Raw genomic sequence first — 22,204 nt, 5'->3', positions numbered from 1 at the left:
AAGTATTATACTCAGTATGTACATGTAACTTGAGCCTTAAATAAGAGCTAAAATAACCACCTTGTAGTGAAGCAATTCATGTATATAAGGTACAATGCTACATGATTTTCATTAATTCTCATTTAACCCTCATAATAACACTGTCATTTAAGATATCCCCATTTTTAAAAAAAAAAGTTAAGTGCCTTGTGCTATTATACACAATTAGGACAGCTAAAAATACTTACGGAAGATTTTATAAGACTACTGCATAGTCTTGTATGTTATTGCAATACATTCTATCTGCCATGTTCTCTATACCTTTGGGTTAAAACAGATGGTCAGAAAGCTGTGTATTTAGACTGCATTATTTAAGATCCCCAAGGAATAGAATTTACTCAATTGGGCTTTGGTGTTATATCACTGATGTGAGGGCTGTTAAAAGAAATTGCCCTGTGAGATTTGTTTTTTATACTGCAAGACAGCTACCTGAAGACAATTTTTCACTGCCATCTGCAGGGCATATATAATCTCAGCATCAGGTGGATTTCTGTTGTGACTACAAATGTTCATATTCCCTTTTTCATGCTGACTGCTGGAAAGCTCTGGAGCCAGACCTGAGCTCAGGTCTAGGAACTCTGCATTTATTGTGTTTCAGTCTCTCACCTTCACATTTTTCACCTGATTTTCTCATGGCCAAATTTTCTTACTTATTTTGACTTTTATTTTATCTGACTGTTCATTTATTTTTATGAGCCTCCGTAGGTCTATTCTGGAACAAGGCAAGCTACCAATAATTTCAGTATATCTTTTACCTTTGTGTTGCTAAATCATCTCACCTACACTTCATTATTTTCCAAAACGATTTATAATCCCTAACATATAAATGAGGTATATATACTATTAGAACACAGTCCTCAACAGAAAGTAGTACTGCCAATAAGTAATAAAATTTCTCACATTAGAAACAGAGTCATAGAGAAGTTTGCATGTTGTTTACTGAGGCCTAAAGTACAAAAGACTGAATAAAATTCAGATTCTTAAGCACAATCACCGTTGTTCTATTCTATTGGAAAAGCGTATTATACCACCCAGAAAATAATAATTCTGATGACTGACATGGTAATCTGTGCACGTATTGAAGTAATTCACTATCTGAGGTCTTAAATCACTCATTACAGTTGCTGTGTATGAATGTTCTTTTTTCCCAGATTTAATAGTGTGTAATCCAAAATACTTTTAAAACTTTAAATCCCTTATTAGCCTAAATACAATTTGACGTTTCAGTTTGCCTTACCTATAATTGTTGTCTCTACAGTGATTAAGGGCAGTATGATTATACATGTAGACATAAAATAACTTTAACTGAAGATGAAAGCATGGCACTGAACAAAGAAAAAATAATGACTATGAAATCTCTGTTTGAGATTAGTTTAAGCCTGAGGTAGCTGTATTTTTATGTTTTACAAAGCTGGAAAAGATAAGAAAAAGGCCTTTTATCGACATTACTAAGAAACAGGTAAAAGCTAACAATTAGGCAACTAAGAGATGACATTAAAAAAGACTGAACAAAGGGTCACAGATTTCACAGTCAGATTGGAAATTCAATTTACTATAGAAAAAAGATCACAAATTATGCATGTTCACTGGAATTCCATACAGTAAGAAAAAAGTAAGATCTCTAATGATAAGGATAGGAAAGAGTTATAATTTTCTGTATAACATAAATTTCAAACATTTAAACATTTTCATCTAATTATAAAATACGGTTTGGAAAAGAAAGAAAAAAGGCACAACTAAGGATTATAAATAACCAAGATAGATGGATCAAGAAGAAGCACTAACAGAGATTTCTGTTGTGACTATCAGGACTATACACTTTCCAAGATTTTCAAAGTTTTTGGTAATCCTGTTAATGAACATCCTGACATAACACCTGAGTAAAAAATCTAAATCTCCAAGTGGGTAGTTCCTTAGTGTAAAAGACATTGTTTAATTTTTTAAATGACCTACTTTATAATATATATTAAAATACCAAATACTCAGCATATCTGTCTTTCTATAGTAGTTAATTTTTCTTAATAAGAATAAAAAACATGTAAATTATCTTTGAACTTTTGAGGAAATACCTCTTTGGATTTAACTTCATTGGTATTTTGATAACAGATTCCTTTCCCCCTCCCAAGGATCTCTGGCAAAGATCCCTCAGATTATCAAGATTATGTAATATTGCCTTTTAATACAAGTAGAATAACACTTAGGGAACTTACAGCATTTATTACTTTAAGTAAATACACTGATTAATGTTTTCAGATGTGTCTACAGTAAACTTACATCTTTCAGGAGCTTGGTCAATGTGTTCTGGACAAAGAAGGAAGAAGTGGCTGAAATCCTGGAAGGTGCCGGCTCCAGCAGCACAAGGGTAATGGTATGTCTGGGTACACTTCTCTTCACAGCATTTGATAGTGGCTCCAAGGTGCTTACAAAATGCACATCGCTGAAAGGGAGCAAAGGATAAAGAAATCTCTTTACAAAACCTAGGAAGACATTAGCAAGTCGGTGTACACTACTGGCAGAACCACCTGAGCCTGAAGAACACTAAACAAAGGGTCACTGAAGAGAGAAAGTCTATGGTCTCAGTTCTATGCTTGGTTGTATCAGAGTCATCCACTTCACTTTTTTCTCTACTGACGTTGGGGAATATGTACAACTACCATTTTAAAAAAATTAATAATATGGTTAAAAGGGCAGGCTTCTTGTTGAGGGTTATTTTAACAGGTGATTAAATCCCACCAAGACACAGACAAAATGAGTATATACTATTTCCAAAACCACTTACTAGTTATAACCTGCCTAAAAATCAATGTGAAGTAAAGTACTTGATTGTAGGATAAATGAATGACTGGTAATTACATGGTTAAAGGCACACATACAAATCTACACACTTCACTGTAACAATTAATTTCAAGTGTCTTAATAAAAACTAGAAACGTGAAGAAAAATTAAGTCATCTGACGTTCTCCTTCCCCCATTTCAATCTGCCTCAACTCTCTTACAAGTGGCAAAATCAAAGAAGATTCAAACCAGCAACAGGGGAAGTCTAGGGTACCTGAATGTGTAAGAATTACCTACAGTACCAAATTTACTTACTCGGCTTTCCCTAGAATGATTAATAAACTTCCTCATCCTCCCAAGCCCACTTTGGGCATCGTTTTCTTTGAGGAGCCTTTGCTGGGAGGCCTCCATCTTACAGTATAAAATCTCTCTCTCTGTGGAGGAGATCCCGAGCTGCCTGGCTTGCACACGCTTCTGTTTTAGCATTGATGCTATTGCACAGTAATGACTTATCAGTCTTCTTTTCATCCTGGCCCAAGATCCTTGAGTAGAGACAACAGATTGTACTACCTTTGTACCTGCAGCACCATAGATGATGCTTGACACAGAAAAGCCCTAATCAACAGGTGCTCATATTTATACGTACCAAATGAACTTCACTTTTGGTAATTTCACTGTAAGTGTGTGGCTCATGAATAGCAGAGCTGAAACAACTGATGCCAAAAGGGACAAGATGTGGTAAAACTGAGCCTCATGTAACAGAGAAAGTTGCTAACATTACTACAAATATCTTCACGTGCTAATATACTGATTCCATATTCTGCTAGTCAATTAGAGAATATAATAGTTTTTAAATTATAATTAATTTCAATGTTTTACACGTAAATCTACGTAAGATATCACATGCCATCAAACTCTTCCTCAAAACCATCAGTCCACTGTACTGAACCAATGTAAGGAACCTGAGTGTCTCTTGGTGCGTCTTCTACACATTTTGGCTGCAGTCAAGAAGACGACATAGGGGAGTTCCAGCCAAGATGGTGCAGCAGCAGGACCACGAGCTCGCCCCATGTCACAACTACAACAAAACCACAACTGACAGCTAAACAACCATCAGGAAAAAAAGACTGGAACCTAGCAAAGACCTTCTTCAACTAGAAACATAAAACCACAGTGGGACAGTATGAAGGGCGTGCTCGCAGTATTACCAGGCCCCATAAATCCCAGGGGGGTGACCCACAAGCCGGAGAATAAACTGCAGAGGCCCACCCACAGAGGTGAGAGTTCTTAGCCCCACGTCAGGCTCCCCAGCCCGAGTTCTGGTACCGGGAGGAGGAGGAGACCCCAGGACATCTGGTTTTGAAGGCGAGCGGGGCTTAGCTCCAGGAGCCCCACGGGACTCAGGGAAACTGACTTCACTCCCTTGGGAAGAGCATACAGAATTTCGTGAGCGCCAGGTCCAAGGGCAGAGGCAGTGACTTCATAGGAACGTGGGCCAGCCCTGCCTGCTGGTTTTGGAAGGTTTCCTGGGGAGATGGGGGGGACGGGGGGAGAGGGGTGGCTGTGGCTCACCCAGGGGACATAAAAGCTGGTGGCTGACATTCAGGCAGTGTTCATGCACAGGAGCCTTCCTAGAGGTTGACATTTTGCTTGGGTCATTAGCACCAAGACCTAGCCCCACCCAACAGCCTGTTAAGTTGTTAAGTGCTGGGAAGCCTCAGGCCAAACAACAAACTGGATGAGAACATGGCTCCACCCATCAGCAGAGTTCCTGAGCCTCTAGACAGAGCCCTGCCCACCAGAGGGCCAGGACCAAGCTCAACCTAGCAGTGGGAAGGTACTCCTCCAGCCAGGAAACCTGCACAGGCCTCATCCACCAGGGGGGCAAATACCAGAAGCAAGAAAAGAACAATCCCAAAGCCTGGGGAAGGAATCCGAAAATGCTGGCCAAAGCCGGCTGGACCCTGGCCCATGACAAGAGACAGGTGACAAGAGACGAGTGCACTGCTGGGACGCATAGGACGTCTCCCACAGAGGGCCCCTTCTCTCAGGTCGTGAAACGTAACTAACCTTCCTAAAAATACCAATAAAAATTTAGACAGTATGAGGCAGCAGAGGAATATACTGCAAGTAAAGGCGCAAGATAAAATCCGGGAAGAAGTAAGTGATGAGGAAATAGGACATCTACCCAAGAAAGCATTTAGAGTAGTGAGGTGGAGATGACCAGAGAACTCAACAGAAGAGAACAGATGCACAGAGTGAAGTTTTTAGCAAAGAAACAGAAACAGACTCAAACACAGAGAATAAACTTATGTTCACCAGGATGTAAAGGGGGTGGGAAGGGACAAACTGGGAATTCGAAATTTGCACCTCTTGGAGAGTGACAAAAATGTCAGGTATCTTAATTGTGGTGGTGGTTTCATGGGTGTATACATCTATCAAAATTCATCAGATTGTACATCTGAAATATGCATAGTTTACTATACAGAAATTATACCACAATAAAGTTTTTTTTTAAAAAAATCACTGTAGCTTCTAAGTAAATGCTAGTTGTATTTGTGACATTTTAATTTTTATACAATGACCACAAGTTCACAGATTAGTTCAATCAATCACTAAAAAGTTTCTGTTATTAACTCATTAACATTGCAAAACTTCTGCTAAACTGTTAAAATCTAAATTCTCCATTATTTTTTATAGCATATGGCAAGTTGTACAGAAGTCTTCTGCCCTAAAAATAACTTTGGCAAATAAAATATAATGACTTTTATTTAAGTGCATAATAAGGAAACAAAATAATTTAAATTGATCCTTTTCCCACTGTCTATATCATTTTAGAAACATCAACATGTTCTCTTAATCACATTTGCAATGGAAAATATTACACGGCATTAACTAAACTACTATGAGAAGCCCTGGAAGGTATCCAACACACTAATTTACAATATATATAAATATGTCAGGGAATAGAGGAAGGGAAATAAAACACTAACTGCATTTAAGTGAATGCTTCAAACCCATCTGTTATAATTATACAGCTAATGAAAGACATTTGGCAATGAAAGAAAATACATACTCTCTATACAGGCTGGAATATATCTTTTTGAACAAAATAAAAAGCATTTTAAAACTGTAAAAAATGTCAAAGAATAAATTTCCACAGGGAACTTCTCTCAAGTCGGCACCCTCATATACCACGTTAGAAATCAAACATATTATAAACTAACTAACAATTACAAACCTAACTGACATTTCGGGAGAGAAAGATAAGATAAGTAGCTCTTAAATGGTTTATCAACTAAATAATTTATTTGAATCAATATTTAATATGCCCAAATAATATTTTTCAATTTTTTTTAATCATTAAAAAAAAAGAGAGGGAGAGATAAAAAAGAAAAGTGTTATCTTCTGCCATTAGTCCAAGAACACATCCAAGAAAAAACACAAAATGAGAGATCATATTGCCACCTGTAAGAGTGTGAAGAAGTTCCAAAACTTTTATTTCACTTGACTGAAATAAGAAAGGATCTCTGGAAATAAATCTATAATACAAAACAAAAGAGAGTCAACAACATTTCAGAGATTAAGGTTAAAGATGAGTTATGAAACAGCAACAAGAAATTTAAGGATATTCCAAAGCTCCTTCAATTAATTATCAGTATTTATTCCAATTATCAACCACAACAATGGGCTAAGTGCTCTAAGAGATATCAAATATTCTTAGTTTTCTACACACCAAGCTGTTTTTAACCTTTATCAAATTTTTCTTCTTATTAATCAGCTAGGACTCTCCCAGAATGCAATAATAAAAAATAAAAACAGAAAGTAAGAGAAAAAGGTAAAAAATGACATGGGAAATTGATCAAGAAGATCCAATGTCTGTTTATAAAAGGTACCAAAAGGAGAGAAAACAGAAGGATTTACAATCAGAGAAATTATTTTACAAGAAAAAACTTATGGAGATAATCTAATAGTAAGAGGTATTAAGCATATAATTTCCATTTAACAGACGAGGAAGCCAAAAGACATTTTCTCTGTTCCATGGATCTCTGTATCATTACAAAAGCACTCACTCTTACAGTCACATTGCCTCCCGAAAAAGAAAACACCAGCTTCAGATTAAAATGTTTCACACACAGAAACACTGGCAAAATTTTAAGATAACAAGGATAAAGGAAAAATTCTAGGAGCTGAACAAAAAAGGAAACAGGTCATTTACAAAGACAGGTGCTGGGGGAGGGTATAGCTCAGTGGTGAAGCACATGCTTATAAGCACGTACAAGGCCCTGGGTTCAATCCTCACTACCTCCATTAAAAAAAAATTTTTTTTAATAAATAAGTAGGGAAGGGGAGGGGAGGGAAGGGGAGAGGAAGCAGGTATAGCAATATTGATCAAACAAATAGGATACAAACCAAAAAGAAGTGAGTAAGATGAAGATAAAGTTCACATTAAAATAAGTCTAACATTAGTGTAAATTCCACCAGAAGAAAGTCATTACATTTCACATACCCAACGAATTTCCTTGACATATAAAAGTAAAGCTGAATAGAAATACATAAATACATTTGACTTTAACACAGCTCTCAGAAATCAAGGCATTAAGTAGATATGAAATAAAGATAAAGAATTTATTAACAATGGTCAAGTTTAATTCAAACTTACACAGATACACAGACCTCCAAATCCTAAAAACAGAGAAATACATTGGGTTCAAATGTACATAGAATTCTTTTTTAATTCACATTATATATGGCCATAAAAAAGTGCAGATTTTTTTAAAAAAGATATTTCCTAGGCCATATTCAAAAAAGCATGTGTCCTAAATCTAACACGTTAAGAATTATAAACTCACAATTGAAGGCTAAACTCCCCAAATCTATCCACTAGAAAAACGTTATACTCCTTCAATCAAGCAGCAGATTCCTTTAAATCAAATGAAGAAACATATATTATTTCTGAAGTGATTAAGTAAGAAACATGTCGAATCTTTGAGATACAGCAAATTTAGTTCAGAAGACAAAAATGCAACTTGAAAAAGGTAAAACTCAAGACCAAAGAATAAAAATAAGTAAAGCTAGATATAAAAACTAAGCCAGTAAGAATCAACATATAATGTATGAGATCAACCATCTCAGGAAGTAAACCCACCCTGCTACTGCATTTAGGAAAATGCTATTAATGCCATTCAGGTGTTTAGGTCTCTATCAAAAGAATCAGTGCTTGCTTTATTAAGATATAGCTAAAGAAAAAAAGAACTAACTAAAATAAAAAGCAATCTATCAAACCACTTGGTATATGAATTGGCCTGAAGCAATGAATATTGAGTGATTTGCTGTTCATCAGATGCAGTTAATAATTCTAGTTTGTACTCATTTAACATACATTTCTGACCAAAACCACTGTTTAAAACAAAAATACAAAAAACCCCACAATAAATAACATTACAAAATAAAAATGGGCATTCCCATGAATGAGCTTTCTCTCCTGCTAGTATCTTCCCTTTCGGACCCAGCTCTTCACTGCTGCCACAGTAATCTTTCTAAGACACTCTGGATCAGGTCCAAACTCCTCAATATGGCATTTTTGGTAGGAGGACTCCTAAAATGCCTTACCCTCCCTCCAAGGTGTTCCACCCTAATCCAGATACCATGAATATGATGAAATATCAGGCCAGGAATTACGCAATTAAGGCTGACTTTGAATTAATCAAGGAGGGACTGTTTGGTCTAATCAAATCACTCAATTCCTTAAAAGCAAAGAGTTTTCTCCTACTGAAAGCAGAAAGGAAAGTCAGAGAAATCCAAAGCAAGTGAAGGATTCAATACATCATTGCTGTCTTTACAGATTCAAAAAAAAGCCACACAAACACCAAGGAGTGATTTCTAAGAGCTGAAGGCAAACCCAGGCCAATGGCCAATAAAGGAATGGAGACCTCAGTCCTACAACTACAGAGAACTGAATTCTGGCCTCCCCTAAGTGAGCTCAGAAGAGGATTCTTCTCTAGAGCCTCAGGGTGAACACCCGGCCTGGCAGATACCTTAACTTGAACCTTGTTGAGACTCTAAACAAAGAGCATAGTTGACCCTACCCAAATGTCTGAGGGGCACTGTTTTAAGTCATTAAATTTATGGTAATTTGTTATACAGCAATAGCTCACAAACAGAGCATTTCAAAGCCCTCTGTGGTTTGGTCTCTGTCAAGTCATTTTTTTATTTCTAAGTATTTTTTAACATTATACTTACATTACACAGTATCTTCCTTGCTCAGCGCAATGCAGTAAATAGGGTAAATGTTTTAAACTCCATCTTAGAACTGAAGAAGCAAAACCTCAGAGAGACTATCCTAACAATCCTGAGCAAAGCATTCTGAGTCCACAAATGTGCCCTCTACCTACTGGGTCAACAGTAAGTTCTCTAGCTGATAGAAGCACGTACAAATCAGAAGCCCTAAACAGCCCCCTAATAGTTATAATCTTAAACATAACCATAAATAAAAACATAAATAAAACTGACTACATAAAAATTTTAACCTTCTATATGGTGAACATACACACATAGCTTAGAGAAAATCGAATGACAAAAAGAATTTTTTTTGTTTAATAACCTGCAATTAGAATTATAAATTTCTGGTATCCTGGATATACAAAAGTAAAACTTATAAATTATAAAAATGAAGACAACTTAAAAATAAACAATGACACTTTATGCAGGGCACATAATTTACGTTTAAGACAAAAAGGTGGCTAATGAAGCATATTTAATATTCAGGATGTAGTGAGTATTGTTATTTCCCAGCAAGCAGGCCAGGTATTTAACAAGAATTACCTTATTCAAATCTCACAACCACCATTTTAGGTAGATACCACTGCTTATGATTTTTATAAACACAGCACAAAGAGCTTAAATTCCTTGCCAACACTCACAATGCCAAGAAGAGGAACTGAAATTGAGGAGTTCATAGTTAGTTAGATATGGGGAATTAATGCAAACTCCATTAACTGAATATAGAAACATCCTGAATACTTTGTCTTGTTTACATAATCACTCTCACTTAGGTTATAAGAAAAGATAGCCACTTTTGGTTTAGAATTCCATAAAATGTTAATCCACAGTGCCTACCAAAAAGAAACATACAGGAATGTTCATAAAAACACAATTCATAACAGTCCCAGACTGAAAAGCCTCCAAAAGCCCAACAATAAAAATAGATAAATTATGGCACTTTCATAATAGAAATACAACAATGAGAATAAAGGAACAATTACAAGCAACAATTTGAATGAATCTCACAACTATAATGGTGTGTGGGAAAAACAGACAGAAAACAATATTTATTGTATGAGTCCAATTAAATAAATAGGCAAGACTAATCTACGGTGTTAGTAGTGATAACAGTGCTGGCCTTCGGGGAGGTGCAAGGAGTGACCCGAAGGAGGCATGCATGCAATGTCTGCGGTGCTATTAGTATTTGTTCCCTGATCTGATTTCAGTTTACAAGTATTAATCTTTGGGGTGGTCTAAGAAATGTACACCTACAATAAGGGTATTCTGCTATATATGTATTATTCTTTGGTAAGATGGGTTTTTATTTTAGAAAATTAAAAGAATTTTAGGTAAAAACTAAACTTCTAAAGAAAAATATTTTCTTTTTGATTTCTCGTATGAAATTCTATATAAATACTGGTACCCTACCTGAAGTGTTTCAAAAGGAGGATTAAAGTTTTTAATCCTTTTCAAGTAACTTAAGTTAACTAGGAGAACCATATGTATGTAAACCTAATTACAAGAGATAAGGAGAGAAAAGGGATACACATTAGTACCTTGTGAACCATCCATTACTCGGTTATTCCTAAAAGCACTGAATGAAGTAGTATACACTAGGAATCACATGTTATATTCTAACAATAAGATTAATTTTTTGAAAATTAGGGTTTTGAAAACTGAAACATTTTAATTTAACTTAAGTTTAACATGATACTACCAGAACAAAGAAGAAATACCAAATCAATTGGAAAACAAAGTCCAAAATGGTAATGAACACAATTCTATCAATAATTACTATAAATGTCAATGGACTAAGTGCTCCAGTCAAAAGACACAGAGTGGCAGACTGGATAATAAAATGAAAGCCTACAATATGCTGCCTATAAGAGACTCACTTTGAAGTGAAGGACACACATAGGTTGAAAGTGAGAGGATGGAAAAGGATATTTCATGCAAATCGAAATTACAAGAAAACAGGAGTAGCAATACTCATATCAGACAAAATAGACTTTAAAACAAAGGCCATAAAGAAAGATAAAGAAGGACACTGTATAATGATCAAAGCAGCAATACAAGATGAGGATGTTACACTCGTTAACATATATGCACCCGATATAGAGCACCTAAGTATAAATCACAAATACTAACAGACATAAACGGAGAAATTGATGAGAATACAGTAACAGTAGGAGACTTGAACACCCTACCCACGTCATTGGACAGGGCTTCCAGACAGAAAATCAGTAAAGCAATGGAGATACTAAACGACACAACAGAACAGTTGTGAAAAAGTAGTACGTAAATCCACACATGGAGTCAATTCAGGTGAACCAGATTCTGGATGAATGGAATACCTGTGTCTGACTTTGGAGACCAATCTGTGTTTTTCACCTGTCTCACACAAAAAAGTGACAAAGCAGACTTCCATTACTCTCCACTGACAAGTGAGAGCTATTGGCAAACATTATTCTCACAGAAGTATGATCAGTAAAAATATTAGTATCATAAACTAAAAAGCTCGTAGCAGCTGAATATGTATGAAAATAGTATTTACATAATCCCAGCAAATAACTCTAATAACTCAAAATATCTTCTATGTTAGTAGTAGGCTCAAAAGACGATGACAAAAAGCAATGAAAATATTACATCTCATTACTGATCTACTAAATTTGAATGTTTAATAGTAGTATAGTTATTTTGGAGTTATTTTAAATTGATGCACAAAATAAGACAATTTTTCTTCTAATAATTTTCATATAGGAAACATTAATTAAAATTTTAAAAGATACAGTTGTAGATTGTGTACGGAAACAAAAAATTTTAAAGATATGTTACAAAGAGCTACTGAATTAAACTGAAAAATATCAATATGAACTCATACTTTTGAAAAATCTATCTTTTTATGTATGATTTATTTTTGACCAAGAGTCAACATAATTCAAGGGAATAATAGCCTTTTAGAACAATGCTGGAGCAACTGAATATCCACATTGAAGGCAAAGAACCTTGAACCTTACCTCATATTCTCATGTCATACACAAAGTTTAACTATATAAAATGGATAAATAACTTAAAGGTAACCTTGGAATATACAAAGTTTTATATAAGGCATAATGAGCATAATCTATAAAAGAAAAAATTTACGAAGTGACAAATAACAAACTTCAAATTTAAACCCTCTGCTCTTTCAAAACACACTAAAAAAAAAAAAGGATAACAAGTCACAGATTAGGCAAAAATATTTGCAAAATCCACCTCTAATAAATGACTTCCATGTAGACGATCTAAAGGACTCTTACAACTCAAAAGTAAGGAAAAAAGGGGTGTATGGGCAGAAGATTTGAATGACACTTCACTGAGGAAGTGTTCAGCTACTTATCCAGAAATGCAAAATCAAATCCACAGTGAAGTAACACTAAACCTCAACCAGAACGGCTGAAATGTAGAAACACTGGCAATACCCAGTGCGAGCGACAATGCAGAACATCATGCTGCATAAAGTCACCAGCAACTTTACAAATACTAGCCAAAAATGGGAAGAAATCTCTCAGCTGGTAAATGGATGGATCTCAAAATTATTATGCTAAGTACAAAAGCCAGACAGGAAAGATTTCTGTATGATCCCACTTATACATCAGTCTAGAAAAGGCCAAAACAAACAAACAAATCCTACCGTGAGAGGAACAGACCTGTGATTGCCAGGAGCTAGCAATGTGGGAGGGGAATGACCTGAATGGGTTATGAGAGAACTTGTTTGGGATGAAGGAAATATTCTTGACCATGATGACAGCTATAGACATGACTATACATATTTCTCAAAATATGCTCAACAATACCCTAAGAAGGGGTGAATTATGTTGTATATGAAACATATTTTACTAAAAGAATGACTCTCACACACGAAAAAAATTTACTTATTAAGTAACGGTAGACAGGATATTATCAGAATGGCTCTCTTGGAAATAAAATTTGTAAAACCTCAATAAACTATAAAATCTAATTACTTGAAGTCATTTGTGAATAACCAAGGCTGGAATGGAAGGACATTTAACTCGTGAGGAAAAAAAAAATCACAGGCTAAGGTCAGTGTTTAAAAGGATTTCCACTAAGGCCATTTCCTAGTGCTCATGGAGGGGAGTGGTGCTAGAGCTTAAACAGAAAGCGTCCGTCTCACTGGTGTGAGCCGACAGACACAGTTCACCAAGGAGAGAAAGAGTGGAGCTGGAGGCGAAAACCTTGAAGGGCAGGAGCCAGCGAGAATAAACCAAACTGAATAAACCCTCAAATCTTTGTAATACTCCTACAGTGTACGTCCACAGAGGGACTCTGAGCAGCTCAGGGAAAACAACAGCTGAGCCGCTGAAAGAACGGGGGACAGACTCCTACTGTCGCCAACGGCTGGGATGAAGCTGCTGGAGTGCAAGCCCAGCAGTGATAAAAGTCTCCCAGAACACACGTGACGCTGACAAAATAAGGTAATAAAGTCTGGTATCTATCAGCTAAAATTTTCAGTATACAACAAAAATTCCTAGACAGGTGAGGAAAGAAGAAAGCAGGAAAATGGGACTCACAATGAAGAACAAAATATTCCACAGAAAAATGACAAGATAAACAAAGACTTTAAAGTAGCTACTGGGAAAATGTTCAACAGCACACAGGAGAAGGCGGTCATCACCAGGAGCAGAGTCACTGAGGAGACACGAAAATCACCAAGTAAAACCCAATGCAAATCTACACCTAAGAATTACAGTAACTTAAATAAAAATTTCAGCAGATGTGCTTAACAAGACATTGGATATGACAGAAGAAATGGTCAGTGACCCTGCAAATAAATATTGTTTAACCATTCTGAAGAATGAAAAGTAAAGTTATTGAAAAAGTAGTTAATGAGCCTCTGTAACCTATGGGACAGTATCAAATGCACTAATACGCATGTAACAGGAGTTGCAGAGAAGAGGAGACAGAAAATGGGACAAAAAAAAACCCAAAAAGTTAAGGTCAAACTTTTCACAGATTTGGCAAAAAAATCAACTTTACAATTTTCAGAAGCTCAGCAAACCCCAAGCAGGAAGAATACAAAGAAAATCACACGTAGGCACATCCGTCAGACTGCTGAAAACCAAAGACAATGAGAAAATCCTGAAAGCACACAGGAATAACAATACTACTGACACCTGAGTTCTCGTCAGGACCAGCGGAAGCCAGGACACAAAGCAGGAACACCTTCTGAATACTGGAGAGAAGAAAAGCACATCAATGCAGAACTACATACTCAGGAAAAAACAAAAACAAAAAATCAGAACTTTCAAATATGAATGCAGACTTCTCTAACTTCCAGACAAAATGGAGAAGAATCACTCCTCCCTATATGTCACTAAGTACACCTTTAGATTTCTTCCTGCCTATAGCTACAGCTGTACCTCTAAACACTATAATTTTGCTTTGGACTGAATCTAAATAGAAACATACTATAGGAATTCTTTTGTGACTTGGCTTCAATTCAACGTACATTGTAGGATTCAGCTACGTGATTCCTGTAGACGTAGCTCATGCATTTTTGTAGCTATGTAGTACGCCTTCAGAAGAATATATCATAATCTAATCTAGAAATGTGCATTGTTTCCAGTTTATAGCTATCATTAAAAAAAAACTGCTACCGTATACATTTTCATACATGTATCCTGACACATATGTGCAAACATTTTTCCAAGGCGTTCTCTAAGATTAGCCCACACACTTCTGGGTAAACAGATCCCTGAGACCTTTTAAAGGAATATGTTAGGTCAAAGCTACATTCATAATAAGACATTATTTATCATTTTCACTTTGTTGATATTTGTATGTGATGCAAAAACAATGGTGGGAAAACCGTGGTGCCGCTGCGGTAATCAAGACAGCGGCATCAGTTTGCACTAGCTCTGCGACTGCAGTAAAGACAAAGCCAGTGTCATGTGAAGACGCCAAGAAGGAAGAAGTAAAGTTATTAATTTTTAAAATCTCAGTCCATGAATATACATCTCCTAAATAGCTGTGTGATAAAATGGGGAATACAGCATCAAGTAGCTCTGCTTCACCAAAGTATGAAGGTTTTCTTGAGGAAAGGCTCTTCTGTGATCATTTGACGGTAAACAGAAATTACTACTTTTTTATGAAACATTATTTTCACATGGAAGAAAAATTGAAAATGATAATTCAGACTTGATTATCTGACCAATGTTTTTATCAAAAACGAAAAAAGTGAGACTGCCATTTCGAGTTGCCAAAACAATTGAGCACATTTGAGACCAATAACAAAACTTAGAGAACTTAAATCCACCACAGTAAGCTTCACTGTTTTCCATTATTTAGACTTTTCTGATGAGATCAGGGTTGTAATAACAAATAATGAATTTTGTTATTAGTTTAAATGTGTAAACATTTAAAATATCTGCATTAATCAATGAACAAATATTTTCCAGGAGACTAATTAATAACATTATAAAATCATAGGTGGGTAAAAGATCCACTGAAATTCCAAGATAATGTATTGTAATACTGAAGAGTAAAGAAAAGTTCACAGATAAGGTTTCAGATCCCACACTCGATCAAACCTTTAAGAAACTATTATTTGTCAACTTCTGGTGTAATATCAAGGAGGAATATTCAAAATTACCTGAGATGGTTATTAAAATAATTTTGCCTTTTCCTAATATATATATTTTGTGGCTGCATTGCCTTCATACACTTCAACCAAAACAGCATATTTCAACTCACTGAATGCACAAGCAGGTATGAGAATTCAGCCATCTTCTATTAAGCCAGACTTAAATGTTTCAAAATAAGAATGTAAAGGTGTCCAGAGACCAAAAGTTTGAAAACATTATGTCATAAAGGTATACAAACAGGAATGAAACTGCTGGGTCATAAGAGGTGTCTCTTCAACGTTACCTGACAATTACAATCTGTTTTCCCAAATGACTGTTTCAAATTTCACTCTCTCACCAGTACAGTATAAGAGTATGATCCAAATCAAGACTACCACTTCACTACATTCACACTGAAGTTCTGCTGATCTAGTAAGATATATAATGTTCTCTCAGTGCAGTTTCAATTTGCATTTCATGACTGCTAACGGGACTGCACCTTTTAAAGGCTTACTGGACATCCAGATTATCTGTGAGCAATTTTTTAATAAATTGCGTGTTTAAGTCATTTGCCCATTTCTCTATTGGGTTGTATTGCTCTCATTGATCTGTGGTTATTTTATACATTCTAGAAATGATTCCTTTTGTTGGGTCTTATTTGTTGCTATTATGTTCTTCCTCTATAGGGCTTGTGTTTTCATTTTTATGGTATCTTGTTAACAGAAGCTATTTTCTTAACGTACTTAAATTCTTTAATATTTTACTTCATGGTCAGTGCTTTCTGTACCTTAAGAATTCCTTTGCAAATGTGTGCTCCTGGATTATCTCTTCAAAATTTTATGTGGAAATGCAAAAAGCCAAAAAGCACTCAAAGATATTTAACTATTCTTTGTTCCTTCTCTTGAATTTCAGTGATATGGTTTACTGGTATGTCTGGTAATTTCAGATGTATTGCTAAAAATGTTTTTAAACTATAGAGATATTTTGAGGCACTAGGTGAATTATTCTCCACTAGAGAGAACTCAGTATTTTCACAGACAGGCACATAGGCTGGTTAGAGAAGATCACTTTAATTCAATATACAAATGAGCTGCTTTGAAGCTGGGTTCCGTGTCTTTGCAGAGACATTTTTTTCCCCATAGTTTTCCCTAATTTTGAGGGTGTAGCCCAGAGATCAGCAAACCTTTCTGAAAAGGGCCAGACAGTAAATATTTTAGATTGTGTGGGACAAAGGCAAAATTAAAAATACTATGTATTTATCTACCAAGAGAAAAACAAATTTCCACAAAATTGTAAATAACTATTGTTATTATTCAAAATATGGTAACAACTGAGTTTGATGGGGGGTGTGATACAAGGCTACTATTGAGAACAGCTTTGAAGGGAGGACAACATTTCATTTAATTGGAGTTCAAAGCTATGTTTCTCTGTCATAAAAATGGATTGTAAATGTTCATCTGTTTGTTCTGATATATAACGCAGTTTTACACATCCCTCTCTGAAAAAATCTTTTCACACAGAGGCACTGCCACATACTGACATTAATCCATAAGCGTATAGTTTTATCTAAGCATATTCATCTCTGAAAAGCATATATGAAATTTTTTTAGAGTCTTGGTCTTTGCTTTTAGCATTAAATTATATTTCAACTAAAGCATAGGCTGAAGACTCTCCATGACACAGTTAAACGGATTTTGAAACATGGAAATTTCCTTTGTACTTGCCACAGGGCCCAAAACTGCTACGGAACTATAGTTTGAGCTTAGGAAAGGTTTCTCTACCAAATTTACACGGGAATGGAGATCTTGCTTTTTATTTTAAGTTCTGATGGTATGAAAAGCGCATAAAGCAGATTGACATTACCTGTGATTCAAACAACACTAGATGCTGTAGAGATGATTTTACCATGGTGTTTATGTTTTACATAAAAGCAGTGCTCTACACCTTGTAATTTTAGGTTGAATTCACTAGGAAATATTATAAGGTCTATAGCAAAAGTTAATTTCCAAAGTCATTTTATACTTGATTAATAGATTAAAGATTTGAATAACAATCTTTTCATTCAGAAAAAATTTAATCTCAGCCCTAAGTTAAAAAAAAAAACTGCAGTAAAACGTTCCCATTGCTCAGTCATCCAACTGCAGGGAATTCAGTATATTCAGCTTTTATTTCTTAAAAACAAAAACAGAAACAAAAACAAAACTCCCAGAACTGAGATGGTGACATCCACAAGAGCAAATGAAACACACCACTGACACTATTAGTTTAATAATCCATGACAGATTTAACTATTTTATGCAAAGTGCCTGCTGATGAATGAATACAATAAAGGTATGTTTTTAAACACTATTATGTTTTTAACAAGTTTGGTGAATTTGTGAAACTGAAGCCTTTTTCCACTCCATGCTTACTTCTACCACTATTAATTGTGCACATCTTAGCAGCTTATACTTCAGGTTATATTAAAACAGTGTATTCCCTCTGTAGTTGCTTCATGCAGACTATTTGATTCATAGAGACTAATGCTTCAGTCATTTCTACAAACTGAGCATTGACTCCTAGAATAAACAACTGAGCAGTACTGTAACATCCACTGACTCATCAAGAGGCAAGGAAAACCACTAATAGCCACTTACTTTGTCTTTTAAGAGACTATTAATATTATTCAGCTTGTCCTCAACTTTTAAAACAACTATTCTTATGGAAAGGCTGATCGTCTGAAGTTTATTTTCTGTGCACACATTTCTTCAACTGCTGTAGTCAAACATGATTTAAATAACTTACCACTGATAAATGGCTTTCTTTACTTTGCTAACAAATGAGCCAGCCACTCAGAAATTTACTTTGGTTGTAATCTCATTTTCATTTTTCACTTTCATAAAAAAAATTTCTGCCATGATTAGAAAGTCCATTTTAATTTATTTTTTTCTGATTATTACTTTCCCGTGAGTTGGGATTAGTGTGATGTGTGTTCAGTCAGGTAACACTGACAATGCACTGTATTCTTTTAAGCACAGCTACAGTATCACAGCATAATAAACATAATGCTAATTTGGTATCAACAGAATCCACTCCACTATGCCTCACAAGCTCTATACATAAAGTCTACTCTTCTTTTCTGATTTAACATGAAAGTTATGGACCAGTAATTAAAAAAAAATTAGTAAGATGGCAAGACAATACACGTGACAATCAAAAAGTGATGAGCTGTAATTGTGTCACTGGGATTTGTGGCACACCCACAACAACGCAAGCCATATGTGGCCTCTGCAGCAACAATTCAGCTGTCACCAGAGGGCAACAGATACTGTGCAAATGAACAGTGGGACTCTGTTTCAAAAAAACTTATTTATGGACACTGAAATTTAAATTCCATATGACTCTCATATGATTTCATGTTATAAAATACATTCTTTTAATTTTTTTAACCATCTAAAACATAAAACCTACCTTGGCTTCTGGATCACATAAACAAGTGTGGTAGACTAGATTTGACCATCAGGGCATAATTTGCTAACCTACAATGTAGCCTTTAGGGGTCCCAAATGGCCCCTAAAGCCTATTTTTGTATTCCCAGCTCTACAGACTGCCAGAAACTCCTCTCAGTTTTCTAGACTCTCAGCTGGTCTTTTATGAACTGGACAAATGCCTCAAAGGAAAAAGAAAAGTTTCCGTCAGGCTGACCTCTTGACGTAAGATTTCCCTCTGGGCTCTCACTCCCTCCAGTCCTCACCTCTCTACCAGTTCTCTGACGCCTTTACACGGTTCCTTAAATCCAGCTTTTCTAGCTGTTCTCAGTGGCATTGCTGATCTACAATAAGTTCCTCTGCTATCGGTGCAGATGAAAGTAATACATGCCCTACCAAATATCAAGGCTTATTATAAAGCTATAGCAACCATGACGCCGACACTGTCACCAGAATATATAAATATACAAAGAAACTAAAATAAACAGCTTAGAAACAATCCAGGCATTTACTGAACACCTGCTAAGTCACAGAGGTCACCTTACAAATGAGGGGGGAAAGGAAAGACTTTTCAATAAGTGACGCATATATGAGAAAACAAAACGGGACTCCTGTATCACACAATACAACAGTGAAAAACACATGGATGTTAAGACAAAACTACAGAAATGAACTTCTGAAATGTATTTCCAGGGAAGCATCAGAAACTGCTGAAAGGGTTTTAATTAAAAACAAATACATTAGCATTATTCAAAATTCACAACTTTCTAAAGGGTAGACAATGAGGTCACTTTTTCCTCTTAGCTTACACTCAGCATAATTCCTAGATAAATTTTAAGATTAAGAATCAAGTTGGCAAGGTGAAAGAAAACAAACACATTAATTTTTAGGTGTAGGTATAACTAACAGCGTTCTGTGGTCAAAACCTGGATTATCCTGCTATATACAGACTTTGCATGTGGTATTTTAAGGAAAAACTCCATAACTGATCCTGGAGTCTTCCTTACAGACTTGCATTTTAGACTGGGGAGATCATCTAAGTTCTTCCAGTGCAAAATGCAGAAACTAGGTATGGGCAGGTAGCACTGCTTGGTGGGGCTGTCACGTGACATGAGCTAACAACATCAGACACAGAAAAAGAAGTCTAGGTTCCTGATTCTCTCCCATTCAATACAGTAATTCCGCTTTGTTTAGAAAATATTTTGCGGGAAAAAAAAAAGAAAGAAAGAAAGAAAATATTTTTCAGAAACCTTATAATACAGAAACACACATGAAATCACTGGCCATATCTCCTTAAATCTACACATCCAGACTCAGGAACTCCTGGTAACACTTCCTACAACTTGTGTTCTATGTCATGTCCATCTCGTCACTGGCCATCTTCCTCTGAAAACTGACAAAAGGGTCAATTGTCCATCTTCTTTCCTACAGCCCTGACGTTTAGTTCCAAAGATGTTTCACGGGATTTAAGGCTCAGTATAGCCAAAACAAAACTCCTAATTTTCCCCTGTACTAAGGAAACATCTACAACCCCTCCTTCTAATTCATAAAGAATAAAACACAACTTACTCTGCCCCTATGGCGTTCTATCCTTAGAATTCACACGTAAAACCTAAATTCAGACACTTACATTTATTAACTTTTAATTGTAAGTAATTAATTCTCAGTAATTCTAAGTATTTTTATCTTCAAGTAAACCTCTTCCAACTTAACTACAAAAGGCTAGGGGAGGGGAGGGTGTTCAGATCTGTTAATGCTGCTCTTCCTTTCAAGAAATTTCCATAATGAAACTCCTAAGCCTAGTGTGCAAAGTTAAGGACATTTTCCATTTTCGTTTCCCACCCCACTTATTCACCATTCATTCTCGTATGTGACATTCTTCCAGAATCCACATGATCCCAAACTCTGTTCAAAATGATACTATGCCCATCATACTCCTTGACTTCAGACTATACTACAAACCTAAAAAAACTGTGGTACTGGCACAAAAACAGACACACAGATCAATGGAACAGAATAGAGACTCCACACAATTATGGTCCATTAATCTATGACAAAGGAGGCAAGAATGTACAATGGAAAAAAGACAGTCTCTTCCACAAGTGGTGCTGGACAGTGGCATGTAAAAGACTGAAATTAGAATATTCCCTAACACCATATATAAAAATAAACTCAAAATGAATTAAAGACCTAAATGTAAGGCTTGAAACAATAAAACTTCTAGAAGAGAACACAGGCAGAATGAACTGACAAATTGTAGCAGTATTTTTTTGGTTATGTTTTCTAAGGCAAAAGAAATAAAAACAAAAATAAACACACAGGAACTAATGAAACTTAAAAGCTCTTGTACAGCATAGGAAATCATCAATAAAATGAAAAGACAACATACTGAATGGGAGAAAATATTTGCAAATGAGATGACAGATAAGGAGTTAAAATCCGAAATTCATATAAACAATGCATAGAAAATATAAAAAATTAAACAAAACAAAACAAAGACCCCAACTTAAAAATGGACAAAAGACCTGAGTAAACATTTTTTCCAAAGACATACAGATAGCCAATAGGCACATGAAAAAATGTTCAACATTACTATTCATCAGAGAAATGCAAATTAAAACCACAAGGAGATATCACCTCACACCTGTCAAAATGTCTATCACCAAAAAGTCTACAAATAACAAACATTTTCAAGGATGCAGAGAAAAAAGAAAACTCTAGTACACAGTTGGTGGGACTGTAAATTGGTGCAACCACTATGGAAAACAGAATGGAGGCTCCTCAAAAAACTAAAAATAGAACTATCATATGATCCACCTATTCCATTCTCTGGGGAAGGTAGACAAAGAAAATGAAAACACTAATTCAGAAAGCTACATGCACCCCAGTACTCCCAGCAGCATTATTTACATAAGCCGAGATACAGAAGCAATCTAAATGCTCATCAATAAATGGATAAATTTAACCCATCCTCCAAACACCATCAAATATTTCCTACTTCTAAATATTTACAGGTGCCCTCAGTCAAAATATATT

The 22,204-nt window shown here is 35.6% G+C and overlaps 1 protein-coding gene across 13 annotated transcripts in view; it reads right to left on the bottom strand.

The window, feature by feature from the left end:
* KMT2C (lysine methyltransferase 2C) overlaps nucleotides 1–22,204 on the bottom strand; it is a 235,008-nt gene that overhangs the window by 112,140 nt on the left and 100,664 nt on the right. For all 13 annotated transcript variants that reach the window (XM_072964111.1, XM_072964116.1, XM_072964115.1 and 10 more), the window contains exon 7: nucleotides 2,314–2,476. In XM_072964111.1, coding sequence (XP_072820212.1) covers nucleotides 2,314–2,476 — 163 coding nt within the window. The remainder of the gene's footprint in view (nucleotides 1–2,313; nucleotides 2,477–22,204) is intronic.

The sequence above is a fragment of the Vicugna pacos genome, chromosome 7, assembly GCF_048564905.1.
Source record: "Vicugna pacos chromosome 7, VicPac4, whole genome shotgun sequence".
Taxonomy (NCBI): domain Eukaryota; kingdom Metazoa; phylum Chordata; class Mammalia; order Artiodactyla; family Camelidae; genus Vicugna; species Vicugna pacos.
The sequence above is the reverse complement of the archived record's forward strand: the minus strand, read 5'-3'. Positions and strand labels throughout refer to the sequence as shown.